This window comes from Tamandua tetradactyla, chromosome 2 (genome assembly GCF_023851605.1).
Source record: "Tamandua tetradactyla isolate mTamTet1 chromosome 2, mTamTet1.pri, whole genome shotgun sequence".
NCBI lineage: Eukaryota > Metazoa > Chordata > Mammalia > Pilosa > Myrmecophagidae > Tamandua > Tamandua tetradactyla.
The window spans coordinates 55,599,049-55,621,669 of record NC_135328.1 but is presented as its reverse complement, the minus strand read 5'-3'; the positions used below and the strand labels follow the sequence as shown (position 1 = coordinate 55,621,669).

The 22,621-nt window shown below is 42.0% G+C and overlaps 1 protein-coding gene across 2 annotated transcripts in view; it reads right to left on the bottom strand.

The window, feature by feature from the left end:
* CFAP77 (cilia and flagella associated protein 77) overlaps positions 1-22,178 on the bottom strand; it is a 148,373-nt gene extending 126,195 nt beyond the window's left edge. For both annotated transcript variants that reach the window (XR_013170083.1, XM_077147340.1), the window contains exon 1: positions 21,848-22,178. Coding sequence is in view for 1 of the 2 variants with exons in the window: in XM_077147340.1 (XP_077003455.1) it covers positions 21,848-22,090 (243 nt within the window). In the remaining variant the exon portion in view is untranslated. The remainder of the gene's footprint in view (positions 1-21,847) is intronic.
* Positions 22,179-22,621: the final 443 nt, after the last annotated feature.

Sequence of the window (22,621 nt, the reverse complement as noted above, 5' to 3'; positions counted from 1 at the left end):
GTAGAATTTCGAGTTGCCCATTCCCACAGAGGTGATAAGACAAGTCCTACACCTCATGAATACACCTCACAGAGAGTGATGTGTAATGAAAGTCTACTAAGGACTTGAAGTGCTCACAGGTGGAGCATGCTAACAAAGGGACTAATAGTAATAATCATAACAATTGCCATTTATTAGATGCTAACCATTCACCAAGCTCTGTACTTATCTCTTTACATACATTTATCTTATTTAATCTTTGCAACAACTTCATATAGTAGGTACTATTATAACCCCAATTTTTTTAAAGGAAACCAGAGCTTGGGAAAGTGAAGTAATTTGCCTGAGCCCATGCACATAGAAAGTAGCAGGAGGAGGGTTCCAGTGAAGCCCATGCTAATGTCCACGAGCAAAACTGTAAAGTTGACAGTGTTTCTCAAATACGGGTTCATAGATCTCCACCTCTTTTTATCTAAAGCCTTCAGACTCTATTCACTAGTTTCTTAGGACTCTAACCCTGATGTGTCCCATTAACCACACTTTTCTTCCATATGTCATCCTCCTTCCTACCCTACTCCAAATCCAGACCACTTATATTTTGTTTTCCTCCTTATGTTCTTTAAAAGAACTATATGTTCTAATAAATGAATTCCATGCTAAGGTCTCCATTACTGGACTTATTTTTTTCTGATGAGAAGTCAGTGATCATTCCAATTGTTGCTCTCTTGTATCCAATGTATTGTTTTTCCTTTGTCACCTTTCAAGATTTTCTCTTTATCTTTGGTATTTAGCAATTTGACTGTGATATGCACAGGTGTGGCTTTGTTTTTTGATGTTGTTTTTTTATTCCTGTTTGGGCACCAAACTTTTTAAATCTGTAAGTGTATGTCACTGAGAAAATTTAGAAAGTTTCTGGCTACTATTTCTCCAATTACGTGCAAGTTAGACTTTTTTATTTTGTCTCAGGTTCCTGAAGATATGATCATTTTTTTCCAATTTTTTTCACTCTGTTCTTTAATTGGATAATTTCTGTTGTTACATCATCAATACACTGACTCATGTCATCTAGATTCTGCTGGGTCATCTAGGGGATTGGCCTCAGCTGAATGTCTTTTCACTTGAAAATGGGTCATGTTTTCCTATTCATGTGTGAAGTAAATTTGAAGCATAACCCAGACATTGTAACTAACACATTGTAGAGACTCTGTATTCTGTTATATTCCTCCTAAGAGAATTCTCTTTTTGGAAGCAATTAACTTGGCTGAATGGAAAGGGCAGTAGATCAAATCTAAACTCAATTATTTTAGCCTTAGCTGAGTCTGCCCCCACTTATGCATGGTTCAAGATTCAGACAGAGACACAAGCAGAGTTTATAAACAGAACTTGGGCTTCCCTTCTCTTGCTCTTTCCTTTCCTGGATTCCCTTCATTTTCATGTACTATTATCACACCAAACTCTGTCTTCTGGAGTTCTTCAAGCCAGTGAAAGTGTAGATTTCTATCCAAATTCTAGCCCCCTTGTAAAGCCTAGCCTCAGGCTAAAAATCATTTTTAAAATGGGAAAACCACCCAAGCAATTCTCTTATTCTTCATATTGACAACTCTCATGTATCTGCATGCTTTTGTTCACTCTCTATGCCTTCTGGTAGCTGTTTATTGTATCTCACCCAGAGTTTATAAGTGGTATTTGTAGGAGTGTTTCTCTGATAGGAGCTTACTTGTTCATGACCAAAAAGGAAACCAAAGTTCCATTACTGAGTCTTAAAATGACTTGATTGCTGCTTCCTCCCTCTAACATATTCACAGAAACCCTAGGTATCTCACTTAAATAAAAGTAGGGCTTCTGTTGAGAATTTCCAGAATCTTAGCAGTCAGGTAGAAGAGATTAGAATTGAAGGGGTTTTATTCAGCTCATAATAAATAAGTAGGTCTGTAGTTTGTAGGGAGGCTCTGGCCATTAGGCAAAATAGAAATACTCTGCTGTATTCAATTTATGGGTAGATGCTACTAAGGCTAGTTTTTGAAACTTTTTAAAAAGATAAAAATAACTGTCTTTAGGCTATGACTTGGAGTTGGAGTGTGCTTTACTACTTTATCATGAGATGTAATGTATGCAAAGCTTTAGGAAATAAAAATGAGGACTTTGGATCAAAATGGTGGACTGAGCTCATAGGCCTACTTTCCTACCCCCAAAACTCTACCAAATGACAGATAAAATACTTTTCAAAAGGAAAAATTCAAAATAACATTGGAAAATAAGAAAGAGCACCATTCAAGAATCCGAAATTTCTTGAATTTCTGAATGATAGAAATCAGACCGGATCAAACACACAGAAAAGCAAAAACAGAGGAAACCTCCCCCAGGAATAAATGTAGGAGATTATTGCTGTGGAGCCAGTGACTATTTAGAAGAATGTCAAGTTCAGGTCAATCCATATAGGAAAGAGGAGGGGCTCTGGAGCAATGGATAGTGAATATCTGGGAGCCTCTCTTCCTCCAAAGTTTTACTAGGCAGTGAGCAAGAGTGGATTTACATTCACTCTAAAGCAACAAGTATAGAAAGGAGAGACAGAGAAGAACCATCTTATTCCTAGAAATAGCCCTCCCTAGAAAAAAAATTGCTAGCCCAGCACACTTCCCTGTCTATCCCCCTCCCCAACAACCTCTATAGGTAGGCTACAGTATAGACTCAAAACATCCACAGACAAATATTTAGGAATAGCAAATATAAAGAAAATGTACAACCAAGAATAGCCAAACATATGAGAAAAAATCCATACCAGGAAAGAGAGAAAATGAAGGAAAAACTTTACACTTGTGGAAACAGAATTAATAAGACAACAGAAGAAGGCTTTAAAAAATGTAATTCATATCCTAAGAAGCATCAAAGAAGATATCGCATCAACTTTAAAAATACACTTTTGAAAAAGAAATACACTTTTTTTTTTTTTTAATTTTAAATGGCATGCTTTATTTTATTATTTTTTTTTGTTTGTTTGTTTGTTTGTTTTTTACATGGGCTGGGGCCGGGAATCGAACCGGGGTCCTCCGGCATGGCAGGCAAGCACTCTTGCCCGCTGAGCCACCGCGGCCCGCCCAAGAAATACACTTTTGTGGTCAAAGAATCAAATCTGAAATGACTTCAAAGTCATACAGCCAGTCATTCACTCATTCATTCATTTACTCATTCAACTAAAAACCATTTATCAAACACCTATTATGTATCAGGCACTGTATGAGATTCTTGGAGTATGAAGATGAAAAGAAATAATCCCTATCCCCAAGGGACATAGAAAAGCATGCAAAAGATTCCTATACATTAATGTGATTGTCACTGTGAAATTACACACAAAGAACACAGGAAAAATGCCCAAGACTGGTAGAAGGAGTCAGGTGGTACAGAAGAGGTAGTATTTGAACTAGTATTTGAACTGAGACTTTCAGAGTGAGAATGTATTTTCCAGCCCAATGAGAGACGAGAGCAAGGAAGGGTTCCCAGGCAGAGGGATCAGTTTGTGCAAAGGCATAGAGGCATGAGAAATATGGCATATAAGGAAAACAACATATGGTTGTATATTATAACATAATGCAAAACATAAAGGTGGAGAATAATTCTGATGTGGGCAAGGGTCAGCTCATGAAGAACTGTATTGAATAAGAGTTTAGATTCTATCCCCTAGATGATGAGGGCCTTAAAGATACCAGGTTCTCTCTCACACTATAGGAATCTCAAGACTAAAAAGGAACCACCAGTACATGTAGCCCTTGTTTACTGCAATACTTCCCACAGACCATCATTGAAGAAACATTTAAACCACCAATATATCCTTTCATTCATTCAAGAAATATTGTAGGGTGGGCCATGGTAGCTCAGCAGGCAGTGTTCTCGCCTGCCATGCCGGAGACCCGGGTTCAATTCCTGGTGCCTGCCCATGCAACTAAAAAAAAAAGAAGAAGAAGAAAAAAAGAAATATTGTGGAGTGTCTATTATGTACCAACAGTACCTAAGGACTTGAAATAAAGAAATGAAAAAGACATAATCTTTGCTCTACAGCCACTCTAGAGCACTGATGGTAGAAAGACACTGAAGGAGAAATTTTCAACAGTGTGTAAAATGCTCTGATAGAGGCAAACAGAAAGTTCTGGGACATAAGAAAGCATGTTAAAGAAGAGAAACTATTTGAACTAAATATTAAAGAATCAGGAATCAGCCAGGTATACAGTGTAGAACAGAAGGAGCAAATGTATAGAAGGGTAAGAGAGCATGCAGGTACAGACACATGAGAAGCTGTAGGTAGGGACATGAGGGAAGAAAAACCCAGACAGATCAATTACCTGATACTTACCAAAAGGCAGGCATTTATCCATAAGAAATAACAAGAAGCAAACCCATGACTTTTACCCCAAACACTCCACATCTCCTTCCCATTCATTCCCCCATACAATATATCACCAAGTCCTACCAAAACTACCTCCTAAATGTCTCTCCAATTTGTCATTTGTCTCCATCTCTTCCATCCCAGTTCAAGGATTGTTTCTCATTGGGGTTACTTTCTAAGCCCCTAATGGATCTCCCCATGACTGCTCTGGTGCTCCCCACTCTCCATTCTGTGGCTAGAGAGACCTTTCCAAAAAAGTCAATTTAATTTAACCATGTGTACCTCTACATCCAGTCCCCACCCTTACTTAAAGGCCTTCACTGGCTCCCCATTAATCTTGGTCTACAAGGTCAAATTCTTTAACTGGCCTCCAATAAGACTCTACATGACCCAGTTCTCTGCCCTCATTTCATACTCTTCCCTCCCATCACCATGCTCCAGCCACTCTGGCCTTCTTCCATATTCTTTCCCACCACAGGGCACTCAGCACATTTTCTTATAAGGCTCTTTAATGTACTTCTCTTTCCTCTCTACACACCCTATCTGTTTTAGTTTCCTTGGCTCTCATGCAAATACCATGCAATGAGCTGGCTTAAATAATGGGAATTCATTGGCTCACAGATTTGAGGTTAGGAAAAAATCCAAATCAAGGAATCGAAGCATTGAGGCAATGATTTCTCCCCAAAGACTGCAGCATTCTGGGACTGGCTACTGGTGATCCTTGGTCCTTAACTTGCTACATGGCAAAGTACATGGCAGCATCTCCTGTTCTCTCCCGTCTCTTCCAGGTTCTGTTGATGTCCAACTTCTGGCTGTTCCCTCTGTGGCTTTCACCATGTCTGAATTCTACTTATAAAGAATTCCAGTGATACAATTAAGACCCAGACTGATTGAGGTGGGCCACACCTTAATTGAAGTAACCTCATCCGCAAGTTCTACTTACAATGGGTTCACACCTACAAGAACGTTTAAGAACATGTTTTTCGGGGGTACATACAGCAACAAACCAACACATCATCCCTGGTTAATTCAAATTTCAGCTCAATTTTCACTTCCTCTAAGAAGTCTTCCCTGACACCCCAATTAAGTCAAACCCTCCAATTAGAAGCACTTCTCCTTCATTCTCATCATAGTTGTAGTTTTACATTGATTTGCAATTCATTGATTAATGGCCATCTGCCTTTCTAAACTGTAAGATTCACAGTGGCAATGACATTGGTCACCAATGTTTCCCTCACGCCTAGCCCAGTGCTTGGCATGTAGAATGGAAATTCAGTGATGCATTTGTTAAATAAAAGAATGGATAGACACCTGAAATGGTGGAACTGTAAACCATACTATACTTTGAAATTTGTTCTAAAACTACTTGCTAAATGTATTGTTAAGTGTATAAATAAATATATACAATTAAATATACAAAAATGTTTATATATGTTATATTTAACATATATATGTTTATATTTCACAATAAAAATATTAAGAAAAAAAGAATGGATAGATGGATGAATGGATGGATGGGTGGATGAATAGATGGATGTGTGGATGGACGGATGATGGATAAATGAGTAAATAAATAAATAGTTCTCTGGGAGGTAAAAAGAAGTATGTTGTAGATTCTGCACTCCAAAAGTATCTTATAGTATGCTTAGTGACCCAAGTTATTTAGTCTTAAGGGTTAAATACCAATAACAAGGCAAAAGTATCATAGATGACACAAAGCTACATGTGATTACTTATCCTACAAGTGGTCCACTCCATACTGGAGAAGAGACCACAGAGCTCTAAATGCCTGCCATGTTCACAGCCTTACTTAAGATAGTGGTCTCAAGTTTAACATGAAGGATGCCACTCTCACAATTACTACAACTCAAGGACAAATGGCCAGGACTCAAGCCCAAAACATTTTCATGTAAATAGGACATGAAGGAGGCCATTGCTTTGAGATAATATGAAACCCTGCCCAGTACGTGCGGTGGGGGGGGGGGGGGGGGGGGACAAACCAACCAATTTATATTAGATGGTGACAGACCGACACAATCACAACTCTCTTTCCTGGGAAATGCAAATGTGCACAGAGGAAGTGCCCTGAAATCCATTCATTGAACATCCCAATCTCACGACTGAGAATTATGGATGGCTATAGAATGCCCTATATGGCTGCACTTCCCCAGGTGTGTTTGGGGAGAACCACATTGCCAGGGTCATCTGAGCATGTCTCTCCCTTGCAGCCATAAAGGATCTAATGCTCAGCAAATATGGGCTATGGGGTGCTCAATGGAGGGCAAAGTCACTAGACTGCAGGATAAACAGAGAAGTCTTGATAGAGCAGGTGGGATTCAGACTGGACCGTGCATCACAGAAAGAGGTGGCAGATCAAAGGGAGGGAAAGCAGCAGAAAAACAGGGCATTTGTGTTGGGCACTTGTGTTGGGAAAGGAGTAATAAATACACTGGAAGGCTACCTTTTCTCAGGAAAGAAAACTTTCTTGCATCCTGGTAGAAGAATCAGGATTCCTTGTGCTCTAGAAAAGCCAGTTCTAAGTTGCCCAAATCTGGTTGAGTCTGCCCCACCTGTGTTTTACAATTTTTTTCTGCCCAGCCTGGAAGTAACATGACTGCAGGCTTTTTATATTGATAAATTCATTACATTATTAGGCGGCATCTTCTTTATATTTAGATTAATAACCTCGTAATGATCACCTTTGCTGATTTAGGTTGTGTCATTTTAAGAAATTATGGTTTAGATCAATCTTCTTTTTCCCCTTTCCCTCTGCCCTCCCTGAATTATTCCTGAGGAAGAAACCAATTAATAGTAGCCTGACTGCTGTAATGCAGCCTGCTCTACAATGTAGCGACGTCTAATGGAGTTTTAATTTCCCTATGGTGAGTCAATATTTGCTTTAAGAAAGAAAAATGTCACTATAAACCACTGCCCCAAATGAATTTGGTGGCACAGAGGGTGAGATGGTCTTCTTTTTTAGGTAAACAGTGATGGAGAGTGGATATGAAGGTGGGGGCGGGGGCGCAGAAATAGGGTTGCCTCTTCAGAAGATGGTGGTTATTAAATATTTCGCTTTGCAAATGCAGAAGACTGTCAGAGACTCACCTACAGTTTAAAGGATCTGAAACAAAATCATTATAATATAGAAGAGGAACAATTTATTCCAACCTTTTAGTAACTTGCGGCAGTAGGGAGGGGAATAATATTAGGCATTATCATTTGAAGACATTATGGTTCTTTCTTATTTCCCCAAACTAGGGTTGCTTATGGAAACCAATTCCTACTTTTTAAAAATGTATTGCACTTTTCAGGATCATGTGAGGAAATAAAGTTCTGCAATCCTCTCTCTCATAATAAGTCTGTCCAAAAATGATGTTGCTCATTCTGTTGAAAGATAGTTTCATTTCCTACTCAAAATTGGTATGAAAAATTTGCCTTCCCAAATGAACATTGTATACTGAACTTGTCAAATCCTTTCTCCTGACACAAATAAAAGATAACATTGGGTGGCAGCATGTAAAACAGCTCTGACAAGATAGCAAAGGGAGACAAAGAAATATACATATTTTTATTCTCTCTGTTTTAGAAGCTGCGGGGTACGGGGCGGGAGAGGGTTGGAATGGCACAGGTACCAACAGAATGACTGGCCAGCACTCGTGAATGCTTCAAGTAACAGTTGAACAAGTCACTTTCATGTAGATTTTCAATGGTATAATGACCCTGTTTCCAATTAGCCAAAACATGACAAAATCTCAACTTTCATAGCAGCAAAAGCTGCCAAGGAGAAGACCGCCTGAGTGACAAGTCTCTTCATTCAAAAGTTTACTGGTGCACCTTGTGGCTGTAATTACTAGTTCTAACATGGTGGAAAATTATTCCAAGTGTGTTTAAAAATAAATAAGGTAAATGATCACCTTTTCATTAGATCTGTACCCACATCATGTAAGTGACTTTTTTTTCCTATTAAAATTGTTGATTGAAGCCCGTTAGCTGTTTATAAGCTCCAAATTACATTTTTGCACTCTTAGGGGCTGCCGCCCATTAAAAACCACACTGGTGCCTAGTTAGTAACAAGAAAAGACTCCTAAAACTGCAATTTCAGGGGGGAAAATCACAAGCAAGAAACCCAGATTGTACCTTCATGTCCCCAAAGGCATCACGCTTCTTTGTTCTGCTAAGAAAAATTAACCTCAATCTCAGCTCCAAGTCCCTAGATTGATTATCATAGTCATTTAAATACTGTAATCTCATTTTCAGCATCAGGAAAAGAAGAGGGGAAAAAGCACTGGGAGAGGGGAGAGAGGAGCAATGCTGGAGAGAGAAAAGAGAGCAAGGGGGGAAAGGAGAAAACAGAATAAATTATCTGACAAAAGGAATCAGGCCTGTCTGCTCACAGAGCCTATTTCGGATCCTTCCACTTGATTGGAAAAGTTGATGAAGTTTAAATGAAGCAGAATTAGAACCTCAGGCCGCTGAGTATTGACGGACGCTACACAAGAATGTGCAATTCAATAGCTCTGATTTCAGTAGAAAACAAGAGAAAGGCCTAAATGGTATAATCTTCAATCAAATCTAACATCCACACTGACAAGGCAGGGTAATGAGTTAGGCCAGATCAGGCCTGTTGGTTAAAGAAATTAATCCCTCCCGCTGCCCTGAGACCGACTTTGAAGCCTATTGTGCAGGCCCCTGTCCCAGTCTATCTAAATGCTAACTAACTGGGAGGGTGAGCAAGACTGTGCTTTTCAATGTTGGCGCTAATCTGGTAACAATTTGCTCACACTGATTAGGGAGGTGGGGATGGGAGGGTGTGGGGCAATGGGTGTGAGATGAGGAAGAAACAGATTCCCTTTGAAAGGGGGAGGTCATTCCAGTCTGCCCTGACCGGGGTTTTGCCCCAGCCCTCCTGACTCCCTTGCCAGCAGTTGTATACATTTCAAATAACCTAAAATTCAGGCTTTCGTGGGAAACAAGTATCCAAGTTCAATTTTTTAATTTACGTCATGACTCTACTTACACTTTTAAGTGGTGACACCAAAGGTGCACATCCTTTAAACCTCCTAACCCGATTCCAACAACCCTTTCCTGGATAAACTCCCACAGCTTCCTATTTCATATTATATTCTCAGCTGACATACCATACCCTCCAACCTTACCCAAACTCTTGGCATCCAATTTCTCACCTCATCTGGTAATTTTCTACACCCAAAATGATCTTCCCATTCCTCTCCACCTATCTGAATCCTGCCTGTCCTTCTAACAACTCCACCCAGGCCTTTCTGGGTCACCCCAGACCACAGGGCCCTCCAAACTCTTTTTTAGCAATCACTTACATCTGGGCCACTCCCCTGATCCCATTCTTTTCAGATCTGGGCAGTCAACTTCTAGGTATGTGTGTGTGTGTGTGTGTGTGTGTGTGTGTGTGTGTGTGTGGTGGCTGTATCTGCCAGTTAAACCACAAACTCCTTAAGAACAGGAAGCACATCTCTAGGCAAAGTTCACACTTTACATAGATGTAGATAGGTAGGTAGACAGATAGATAGACAGACAGACTGGACTATTCTCCAACAGAACAATGGAATCTCCCAGGATATCAGGCAGCATGGCATGACCTATAAAGAGCAGGAGGAACTGTGGACTCAAGCAGGCCAGGGTACATATACCAATTCTGCCATGTAACCTCTGTATGACCTTGGGCATGTTAATAAATCTTTCTGAGCTCGAAACACCAACCTTGCACAGTTGAGAGAATGTCTGTAAAAGGTCTTTCATTTGGTAGATAATCAATAAGTGATAGCCATTGATGTCACTAAGTTCTTTTGATTTGCACAGTAATAAGCTCAGTCTTTGGAGTCACAGATCTAGCTCAAGCATGGCTCCTTGGTGCATTAGCTGAATGACTGACTGTAGGCAATTTTTGTAGCCTCTATAAGCCTCAGCTTCCCCATCTGTAAAATGGGAATGAGTAATTCTGTTTCACAGGGGCTTTGCAAAGATTAAAATGAGATGATGTATAAGAAGGACTTAGCAGAACAAAGAAGCGTGATGCCTTTGGGGACATGAAGGTACAATCTGGGTTTCTTGCTTGTGATTTTCCCCCCTGAAATTGCAGTTTTAGGAGTCTTTTCTTGTTACTAACTAGGCACCAGTGTGGTTTTTAATGGGCGGCAGCCCCTAAGAGTGCAAAAATGTAATTTGGAGCTTATAAACAGCTAACGGGCTTCAATCAACAATTTTAATAGGAAAGGAGTCTGGCACACAGTCGGCCCAACTCTGCAAAGGGCAGTGCCTATCAGTTGGCACAGTGGTGGTGTCAACTCATCAGATGGGTCTACTGTCAGGAGCTTCCTAGAAACCCAGACTCCAGACCTTAGCCTCCTCCTAACACTCCTGCTATTGAAGAAGTCAAGTAGTAAGCATCCTTTGAGGTTATCCTAGGAGGATCCATTTTGAGAAGCAAGCCTTGACTAAGACAGAGATTTCAGAAAAGCCAGAGAGGCACTTTGCTTTTAGAAAGGGAGTTTTTAAAAGACTTGCTTAAATCTCCGAATTTATGCCCACTGGGTGCCTACAGAGAGAGCAAAATCTTCAGTGACAGTTTATAAGATTTTGGAGGCAGCAGCAAAGCCCAGCACTCAGCCCTAAGGGACCCCTCAGAATTGCTCCAGCAGGTTCCCTCAAACGACTTGGAGAAAATACAGAATATGACAGATCCAGTGCTTATTTAACTTGTAAAAAGTAAACAAATTGCAGTCGCTAACCCTAAACCATCACGGCACACATCCCATCAACTGGTGTGCCAAACATCCAGCCTATTATAGGAACAGGATGCAATTAACACATCTATTCCAGGGAAGGAGGATGCTTGGCATTTTTCTCTAGGTAATCGGCAAAATCCTAAAGTTGGGACATCCCTTTGTTGGTCCGTTATTGTCATCAACACAGGGAGGCATGGTCACTATGTAGATACATTGATTTCTGGACCTGTTTCTCATCTCTCTATTCTCTGTCTGGTTTATTCTACTTGCTGCGGCCTCTGTGGGTCTCTCAGCTGATTAGAGGCCCCCTCGCATATGGCCTCTGACTCCCTGTCCAACCTCATCTTGTGACACCTCACTTCCCTGATGCTTCACTCCAGTGACTCTGCCCTCTTTCTCCAAAGCCTCAGGTCTTCTCACTGAACCTTTTATTTTGCCTGGAACAGTCTCCTCCTGCATCCCACTCAAACACTAATACACACACACCGTACCTCTTGAATTTCTTAAGTGACTGAATCAATTCATTTCATAAGACTGGACTTGACTGTTATATCCGCAGGGAAGAACTCCCCTACCCTCCTCGTTGCAAGGCTTCCTAGCACCCTGGACTCCTTTGCAGTACTGATCTCTACATAACGAACAATTTGTTTATTGTCTGTCTTCAGCAGGCCTTATAAGTTGCCTGCAGTCAGGGAACTAAGGCTGTCTTGTCCATCAAGGTACCCCCAAGGCTCAGCCCAGTGCCTGGCACAAAGCCCAATTTTACAAATGATCGAATGGGCATATGAAGGGTGGGCTCAGGGTGGTTGTCAGGGGAGAAACCTTTCAGGTGTGTGGGAATCAAGGCTTAGAGACATCTAGGGACTTGCCCAAAGTTTTAGGGCCAAGGAGTGTGTGCCATATTTATACCGTGAGCTCCCCAATGTGGTCCTTATGCCTAGTTATGCTTGACCCAAGGGAAATATGCAATGCTTATTGGATGAATGAATGAATAGGTGGATGAACGAATGAATGGATGGGTGGATGAACAAATGAATGTCATATAGCCTGGAGAAGAACCAAGGACTCTTAAGTCTGGAGATTCAGTGCATTTTTTTCTTTCTTCCTCCCACTCAACACATTATCCCTTTTCCTCGAAAGTTTTTTCTCCCCCAGTCAAAAGCTGATCTACGATAAAACTAATGAAGCTTCATCTTCAGGGTCCCTCATTTCCTCAGGCCCATTTCAGTGCCTTGGACCTAGTTTTGTATTCATCATTTTGTATTCTGTTTCTTAAGGAAGGATCCCAAAATTAGATAAGCTTCAGGCCACACAAAGAGGATCCACCTCTGCCCCCAATTCCCAGCTCCCTACACACACTAAATAATCTTTATATCAAAATTCAACTCAGTGGTGGTTATGGTAGCAAAATATTATAAATGTAATTAATGCCACTGAATTGTACACTTAAAAATGTTTAAAATGACATACATAAACATATATTACCACAAAAAAATTGACATTAAAAAAAAGGTTCAGCTCAAGCCATCTAGTCTTTGAGAATGTTCCTTGCTTCCCCTCCACCAGGCAGAGGTGCCCTGCATGCACAGATCCCATCCAGAGAGCTATCACCACATCTATACCACTTTGCTGTTTATTTTATTCATGCCTGTTCCTGTCTACTAAATTAAAAGCTCTTTAAGGGAAAAGCCTAGATCCAGGTTGGTTTACCCCTATATGCTTGGTGCCTAGTGCTGTGCCTGCTGCACATTAGGTACTAAATAAATATCTGTTAATTAAAGCAATGAGTGAATGAATGCCTCACCTGCTCTACTCTCCTTGGCATGCTCACAGAATCAGAGTTATTGTTCTGTCTCTTCTTTCTGAGAACACCTTGCACATTTCAGACAACCTGCTTTTCTCAGGCCAATGCTGATACAGATGCTCTCCCTCTCCTGTCCACTGTGTAGAATTCAACCCATCCTACAACCCCAGCCCAACTTCACAAGCTCCCTAAGCTGCCCTCAACACTCTAACACCATTCCTGCCTTAACTCCTAAAGATAGCACTCCTTGTGGCTCATCAGTTCTCATTATGCCTTTAATAATAATTATTGATTTTAATGTATGCAGTCTGGTTTGCCCCCAGCCAGGCCTTAAACACCTTGGAAATAAATTCTTAAACCTTTTGTGTTTCCACCAGTACCTTGCACATTGCAGGTATTTGATAAATACTTGCTCATTGATTGATAGATCCATTAACACATACCAAAAATGCCAACTTGTCTGTTCTTAAAAATCTGGGAGACAAAAAAACATGAATGCAATTGTACATAATAGGAATATGATGGTATTTTGATCTGGCATCATGGCCAAATTTATTATTGTCGAGTAAAACTGACTAACAAAAAATGCCAGCAAAATTTCTAATTCTTTCAACAAAAATGTTATGGCTAAAAGATCACCTCTCTTAAAGTCTTCGTTAACAGTCCCATCTTTGTGGGAGGCTGCAGCTAATTGGGGCTTTTGCTCTGATACAGAGCTACAGCTTCGATCTTAATCTAAATGGTTACCAATGGCCAGCCTCTGGGATAGGGGTATTGCATTTCACTAATGCTAGACTTTGAAACCAAAGAACTTTCATTCTTTTGGACAAACATAAAAGATATTGATCAACACAAAGAAATTTACCTTGTATGCATCTGAGTTCATTGGTCTCCCAAATATATATTGTTTGGTTCATATAAGAGATCAAATGTCCCTCTTTTTGGTCTCTTATTGTGTTTTCTACAACTCTTTTGGTGGGCCCTTCTCCATTCTGTGGGCTACTCGTGTTGACCTTTCTGCCCACTGACCCCTGTTAATCAGTTTCTTGGCTGAACTCTGATATGTCTTTAAATTATTGGGTGGAAAATACAGCTGCTTTCTTTATAAAGCACATTTATTTACTTCCCTGAAATGCTGTATTTAGTGCCACAATGACAGCATAAGATCTGTGATGGGGCCCTGGCCTACTTCGAATTTATTTCTGGTGTACCAAACCATTTCCACTTTAAATCTTACATTAGTTCCTGCTGAGGAAAATCAAAACAAAACCAAACCCTTGGAAGCTGGTGGGCCAGGAAAACAAAGCTCGCATGGCAGTTAGAGACTACTCAACAAACCAGCCCCTATGCTAATTCATTTATCTAATGAATTATTGAGCCATACTGTATGGATTGCTAAAAACGCCGCCGCTGCTGCCGCTGCTTTTTTTTTTTAACCACAACGTGGGTGAGACTAGAGATAGACAGGCCTCACACAAAAGCTAGCAGACTTATGCGAGCTACGACACGAAGGGAAAGGAAATCAATTTGAAACAACTATAAAATGTATGGGAGGAGGGGAAACAGAAGCAAATAATAGATAAAGAGGCAATTAAAACCAAACTGTCTCATTTCTGTAATCTTTGAACCATGGGTGAACCAATAATGAATTTCTCACGTTTGTCTTCTAGTTCAGGGTCTCAACCTCGGCACTATTGACATTCGGAGCTGGATAATTCTTTGTTGTGGGGGATTATCCTGTACTGTAGGATGTTTAGCAGCATCTCTAGTTTCTACCCACTAAATACCAGTAACACACCTTTCCCAGTCGTGACAACCAAAAATGTCTTCCGACTTTGCCAATTTCAGGGGCAAAACTAGAACCTCCAGTCCAATTCCAGAATGTCATAATGTCTTATATAATATAGTGTTTTGGTTAGATTGGTCTAAAGGTAGACGTTAAATACCTTATCTCAGATAAGGAAACTGAGAGTCAGAAATCAAACCATTTGCCCAAGAACACTCAAGAGCAAGCTTGCATGGGATGGGGCTAGAAACTGGATTGCTTTCACCCTTAACCAAGGTGCTCCCATCTGCCTTAGGGTACACAGGTGCAGGAAACACAAGATGGATGGGTGACAGCATTTTTCAAGAAGAGAACCAAAGGGGAGAAAAAGTAAGCACTTAGGTGGATTTGTCCCTCATTATAAATTCATTTTGTAAGTGCAAATATATAACATGGCAAGGTAAAATCAGTTGATGGAACAATGAGGAACATAAACATTTGGAATCCAGATAATGGATAACAACAAAAGTGCTAAGTTATTGAGTGCCCCCCGGAGCCCGGCACTACCTCTGTCACCTTGTTGAACCCTCACAACTTTCTCATGGCCAGATGTTATCATTTCCCCCAGTTTACAGTAAGGAAACAGAAGTTAAATGTGTAAATAACCTTGCAGGCCACACAGATGTTAAGTAGCAGAGACAGAACTCACGCTCACGTGTGCCTGGCTCCAACACCTGCAGTCTAAACTACTTTTCTGGGCTTTTTTTCCAGTGAGGCAGTTGCAGTTTTATCTCGTTGATAAAAAATCTACTTATTGGGAAGCCAGTATTTATATATTTGTGTGTGTGTGGCTGGCTGAATGACAACAATAGCTGAAATCTGGAATCACTCTAAACAGTCTGTGTACATGCTCATTTACACTGATTCGGGACTTCCAGAGAACAGCCAAAGGACAATTTCATTGAAAGTTGAATTATTACTAATGACTAACAAATGCTTGCATTTGGTTATGAGTACAAAAGTCAGGTGAGAAGCGTCCAATGCACTAAAACTAACCAAAGCACTCTACTGCCACAACTTAGTTGTGCCTTTGCTTGCTTTTGCCCAATCAATCAGAGTGTCCAGAAGCAGGAACTGAGAGCCTAGGAGATGAAGAAAAGGTTTACGGAGACCAGTTTCCAGGGCCCGTGGCAGAGCACTCGGCACGCTGTTCTAGATGAATGGATTCACCGCGGCCTGAAAACCCAGAAAGACCATACTTGGTTATAACCTTCCCCATCCGAGGCACACAAGCAGTCCAAACACACACAGGCAGAACACCCCAAACCAGTTCACCTGAAAGCCTAACCAACGGTGGTGGTCTCCAGTGTTTGCATTCGGTACAGGGTCCATTTAATTGTGCTTACTTTTTAGTAGACTCTTTAAATAGTTAAAAATGCATTTTCTTACAAAGCAGTGCAAATCGGACATTTATGAAACCTCTAATGCTTCTGGAGCCTACAGAACAATTTGAAAACTGCTACAGTAGAAAATGGGGTTTTGAAATTTTGTCTGCAGGGCCAGTTTCAAATCAAGAAAACTCTGTCTTTCAAATAAGGAAAAAGAGGCCTAAATTATGCAATGGAACAACACTTTCGCCTGGAAGGCTCTGGAAGGCTCTGGAAGGCGCTGGCAGCAGCCTCTGACTTGTTCACGTGGGCTTCAGAATTCTTGGAGCTACAAGCCTTCCCACAGCGCAGCACAGGGTTCTGAGAGCCACGTAATCAGAAGGTTGCTCGAGTTCAATCGGAGGATCCCAAACTCTGAGGTCGTATCTTCATTAGTACTTCAAAGCCAAAGCACCCTTTTCTCAAAGGGACAAAGAGGAAGGCGGGCTCCTCTGTCAGAGTGGCTGCCACTGGGGAGGTGGTGTAAAGCCCGAGAGAGGAGGCTACTCCGCTTTCTGATATGGCCTCTGCGCTGGCCTGGGAGATTAGTTCACTGCTTCAGCTCTTGTTCACTGAAGGATGTCTTTTTAATCCCTTCCCAGTATTTTATCCTATTATATAGTAATTGAAGGTAAAACAATTTGAGCAATCAAACGTATATTCTCTTCAATCAATAAAGCTGAATGCAATATTTACATATTTTACTCAAACATAAAAATACTGACCAACACTGGGATAGCTGTACAACTATATGCTTATCTGCCCACATTCTTAGAATTTGTCTTTACCTACATTTTATGTTGAGCAGCATCAATATTTATTATAGATGTTAAGCTATTAAGTGGGCATGATGTGATTACCTTATTTTGTAGAGCATCCAGTTTGAACATACTGGCGCTAAATAAATGTTTCTTCATGATGATGTTGTTAATGATCCCAGCAGCAATGCTGAGTCTTATAATCTAGAACTCAAGTTGGGGTACAGTGGATGCATTCAGTCCCAGAGGACTGGTTTTTTCACCCAGTCTCCTCACCCCATATCTGAATCTGCCTCTTTGCCCCTTCAAGGTCTAATTCCTCTTCTCTTCTTTCATAAAGCCTTTCCTGAGTCCTACCCAGGGCTCTCTCCCCAAAAATCTAAGCCCTTCTGTACAGCGCAATTCACTTAGAAGAGGTGACTCATGATACCATTTGTCTTATTACTTGTCGGGTGTGTGAGTATATGTATTTAACAAAAAGAACTCATATTTTAGTGCTGAGAGCTTTCTGGATGGCAGGTACTGTGCTATGCAACATATACCTACACCCTATCTCCCCAGCTAAATAACACCTTGTGAGCAAGGTCTGAGTTCTAAACGTGTTTCTGTATTCCCAAGAGGTCTTAGGATGGGGCTAGGCACTTAGCAAACATTCAAAAAATAATTCTCGGCTCTCAGTAAATCTTGAGAAATTAGTATAACTCACTTTGTAAAAAATAGCGAGTGAGACAGTATTAGAATCAGAGTCATTTATGAACATTTTTTGACTGCGCACTGTACAGGATGAAACCAATCCAGAGTGTCATTAACTAACTGATCGTGTGCTGCTGTCAGAAGAGCTTGAGCTGGAGTCTCATTCTTCTTCTGCCACCATGTCAGTGTAGCAACTTGAGTGAGTCTCTTCCCCTCTCGGAGCCTGAACAGTCTTAAAAGAAGGAGTTGGACTACCTGTCTGTTAACCTTCCTTCCAGCCCCTAAAGCTGTGATAATATGACTCTATTTTACAAATGCTTGCACTTCCTATTTGTGACATAACCTCTACAGGAAAACAATGTCAGTAATAAATTATGAAAAAATCGGGCACCATGATCATTTGCACTTTCTAAGGGCACCCAATTCAATAAATCCCACCCCTGTACATTGTCTGCCTCTCCTTGGCGACAAAAGAGTCAAGGCTGTCAGTGGAGCAAACCAAGCAGTCTCTCCCTATAATTGTATTGACAGGATAACAGCTGAGTCCTGATGGCAGGAAGGGTGAACCCGTGACAGATTCCACGAAGGAGTTTTGAAGGCTATTGTAGCAAGATTCTATGTTGAGTCACAGAATTCTGGAGGGTGAGAATCCAACAGGGAGAAGCCTGCTTTTTTTTTTTTTCCCCTCTAATTTTCTTCTTCCCAGAGAGTCACATTTGAAGGAAAACTGACTAACTACACATAACATTATAAAATAGCACAGAAGCCCTTCCTAAGGGGAAGCAGTACTATAACTGTCCACAGCTTTTTGTGGCCACATAAAACAAGTTGATTCGATCAGTCTCATTAAATAACCAGCTGGTTTAGTTTTAAATGAGGCAAATGTTTGTTGAGCATTTGCAGATAAAATACCTGCTTGGTTGTCTGAGTTTCTCACTTTTCACTTGGTTACTGTGGCATCTTGCAGACACGTTATTGAATAACTGATGTATATACATCCGTTAAATTCCATGGGTGGGAAATAGCAGTGTTGGGTTTGTTCAGTCAGTGTCTCTGAATTTTAAATGGAAAATGCTGATCCTACTCACTGGAGAAAATAATCCAGGCAACAACCCTACCCCCTACCCCCACCCCCGCCAATACTGTGGAACAAATGACTATTTCTGAGGGTGCTATAGTCTTTCAATATAGATGCACACCTTCAGGTTCAGATTTACACAGACAAAACCAAAATATACTTCAGCTCCAATAATCCTCATAAAGACACCCAAGGCAGAGGGCAGCCTTGACTTCTGTCACCCAGAATGAAGAAGCACACAGTAATACTGGGTCTGAAATTGTGCTGGTCAAACAGCCATGGTAAGGAAACCTGCAAATCAAGGCTCAAGAGAAATTTCAGTAATACCTAAAAAATATTTTTTTAAAAAGGTATTTCACCTTAATCCCACAAAGGATAGCTAAGCTTACCTAAAATTAGGCCTAAGAGTCCCCCCAGAGAACCTCTTTTGTTGCTCCGATGTGGCCTCTCTCTCTCAGCCAACACAACAAGCAAACTCACTGCCTTCCCCTGTCTACGTGGGACATGACTTCCAGGAGTGTGGACCTTCCTGGCAACATGGGACAGAAATCCTAGAATGAGCTGGGACTCAGCATCAAGGGATTGAGAAAATCTTCTCGACCAAAAGGAGGAAGAACAAAATGAGACTAAATAAAGTGTCACTGACTGAGAGATTCCAGACAGAGTTGAGAGGTTATCCTTACGCATTATATATATATCACCTGTTTAGCTAAGGTGTCATGGAGAGGCTGGAGGGAACTGCCTGAAAATGTAGAGCTGTGTTCCAGTAGCCATGTTTCTTGAAGATGATTGTATAATGATATAGCTTTCACAATGTGAGTGTGTGATTGTGAAAACCTTGTGTCTGATGCTCCTTTTATCTACCTTGTGTCTGATGCTCCTTTTATCTATCTTATCGACAAGTAAAACACATGGATTAAAAATAAATAAATAATAGGGAGAACACATGCTAAAACAAATTTAGTAGATTGAAATGCTAGTGATCAACGAAAGGGAGGGGTAAGGGGTATGGTATGTATGAATTTTTTTCTGTTTTCTTTTTATTTCTTTTTCTGAATTGATGCAAATGTTCTAAGAAATGATCATGATAATGAATATACAACTATGTGATGATATTGTGAGTTACTGATTATATATCAAGAATGGAATGATCATATGGTAAGGATGTTTGTGTTTGTATGTTGTTACGTTGAATTAAAAAAAGGTATTTGGGGGAAAAAAAGGCGTTTCACAACTTGCAACTGAAATACTTTCAATTTTCTTCTTTCCTTTAAAGCCAAAAACCTCAACATTCTTTCATACTTTAAATTGTCTTTAAATCATAAGAGGCTGCTGGAGTGGTAAAAATAACGCTAGTCAGTGAATTTAACTTCTACATCCAGGCTCTGCCACAGCCTAGAGCAAAAAAGTCCACCAGAGAAATCTTCTCTTTCCTCGTTTTAAAAAGGGGTTTAGAAAATATGACTGTCAAGATTCCTTTCCGCTGTTGAACCTCAGCCAACTTTTATTTAGGTCAAGTTTGGGTAGCAAGGCTAGACAGTCTCACAGTGGTGGTAAATAGCAAAAGGCAGACATTCTCAACTGCTATCAAGAACCAGCGGACATGCAGAGGGAGAGGCTGCCCCCTGGCTGCCCTCCCTAGGAGAAGGGTATCCCCTGTCAGCCATGGGTCCATCATCTACATTTTCCAACCCTAAGCTCAAATTCAGGAATCAGAAATTGAATTCTTCCTAGAAGATGTTCAGCTAGTGCCATCCAGAGGCCAAACGTTGGCCTTCTTGATAGTCAGGGGAAAGAAGAAAAAGAAAAGCAAAAGGAACAGGGGATAAGGGGTAGGAAGGAGTTTACATATGGTTCAGGGTGAGCATCACAGCCTCTTCATGTGCTACGGAAAGTAACTCTGTGGCACACCCGTCATTTGGTATTTGAGTAAGAAGGAGGTGGCCCACTAGTAACTGCTTGAGTACAGAATATTAATCATGAGCAGTGGGTTTAATCAGACCCTCCACTCCCAACCCTGATCCTACAATGGAGAACCGCATCTGCTCCAGCTGTCTGCTGAGACTGGCTCTTCTCAGCTAATAGTTGAATAGTAGAAATAGAAATAGTTGAGACTGGCTCTTCTCAGCTTGTTTCACTTTGGGAGGCCTAAGAAACAGTGTATATTAGATAGAAGGCTCTGGAAGGAAGGTAAGAGGAGGGCCTCCATGTTTCAATAGGAGGCGACTAACTCAGCTGATTCAGCACAACGTTAAGAAAGCCATAGTTCTCTCTGTCCCCACCCCCTCCACCCCAAAACACAATAGCAAACAACAAAACCCTCTTGGAGCTAACCAATGCCTGGCACTCTGGTAAATAATTGTTGCTGAAACCGTGGTTACCACCTGCGTCTTCCACAGCATCTGAGGAAATTGCATGCATTCTTAAAAGTATACTGCCCTCCAGTGGCACAAGTTAAACTTGCTATGTGACTCGCTCCCTAACAACCTAGCCAACCCAAAACTTGACTTTTACTGTGTCCCTGGGATGGTGTGGCAGTGCCATACTTGATTTGTGCCATGTGTGCACAGTCCACCAGAGTGTTTGGTGATCACCGGGTGGTAATCGAAAAACTAGAGAGAGAGAGTATGCAATGTAAGGGAGAGATGATCTAGTTAGAAACTATAGCTCCCTGGTGCCGGCAGGGCCTCCCAGGTCTGTAATTCACATTTTTTTCCTCTTAGAGTTGTGATTCTGGATACATGAAAGCATGTTTGGGCAGATATTAACTTGTGAAGTATTGTTTTCAGGAGAGACACAGAAGCACTTGCTGCAGGTGTGCCAGGAAAAATGAAGAGATGGCCTGCACCCTGAGAGGCCATGGACGGGGCGTGTGCGACCACCCTGTGGGGTCACTGGCCAAGTCCAGGGGAAAAATCAGTAGCCAACACGGTGGGCTTACCAGGGGTCAGGCGCTGCGTGAGGGGTTACCCTATTCAGTTTACCGAATCACAACCCCTTCCCCCTTTCATGGGTGCCTATCATCCCACTTTGAGGATGCGGAAAGCGAGGCTCAGAGTGGGGCCGCCCAGGAGTCCAGGCCTGTCGGGACCAGAGCTGGATTCCTCAAAGCTGAGCGGCCCAGGTCTAGGGCGCATGAAGCCCCGGGCAGCGTCGGTGCCCAGCGAGGGGCGAGAGAGGAAGGGTGGTGGGGATCCGGTTGCTCACCTTGACGATGAGCGGGTTCTGAAGCATGGAATCCCGCACGACCCCCAGCCTCTCGTTCTCCATGCCAGGCCGGATGTCGACCACGGTCAGGGGCCGCCGCGGGGGCGGACAAATCTGACTGACCGTGCGGCGCACAGGCGGCTTCTTCTTCTTCCATCGCTTGAGGTCCTGGAAGGACGTCGTGGCCTCTGGCATTCTGGGGACAGCTGGGGAGTCGGCAGGCCGGGTGGCGCTTCCCGGCATCGGGCCCAGCGCGGAGCTCGGAGGTGCCCCCCACACGCCCCGGACCGCTCCACTCGGACCTCAGGGCCGGGGCCTCCGACGAGGCGGCGCGCGCACCCCGTGCAGCCGCCTGGATGCAAGGAACGGTCAAGTTCTCTGTAAGCGCTACGAAAGCCCCATTGGCTCCTCAGAGTTTCCTCGGGGCGCCGCGCTGCAGATTAGGAGAGTGAAGAAATTCAAGACCACTCCTTGAGGACAAATGGAATGGTCCATCTCCGTGACAACCAGACGCCAAGGACGCTCAGGCTCTGCGGGACTTTGCTTCCTTGAACTTGCCGGTGGCCACCAGTGTGGGCCAATTCAGAGCTTTCTTCGACATGGGCTCTGTTAAAGCTATGGGCCGGCTGTGCAGGGCTATCTTACACTTGACTTCCAAATATAAGTTATTCTCCCCACATCCACCCTACTCATTGCCCGCCTCCTCAACCCAGCCTCTGCTCCACTCCACCTCGTTCCAATATATACACCTGGGATATGCGCTAAATTTTTCAC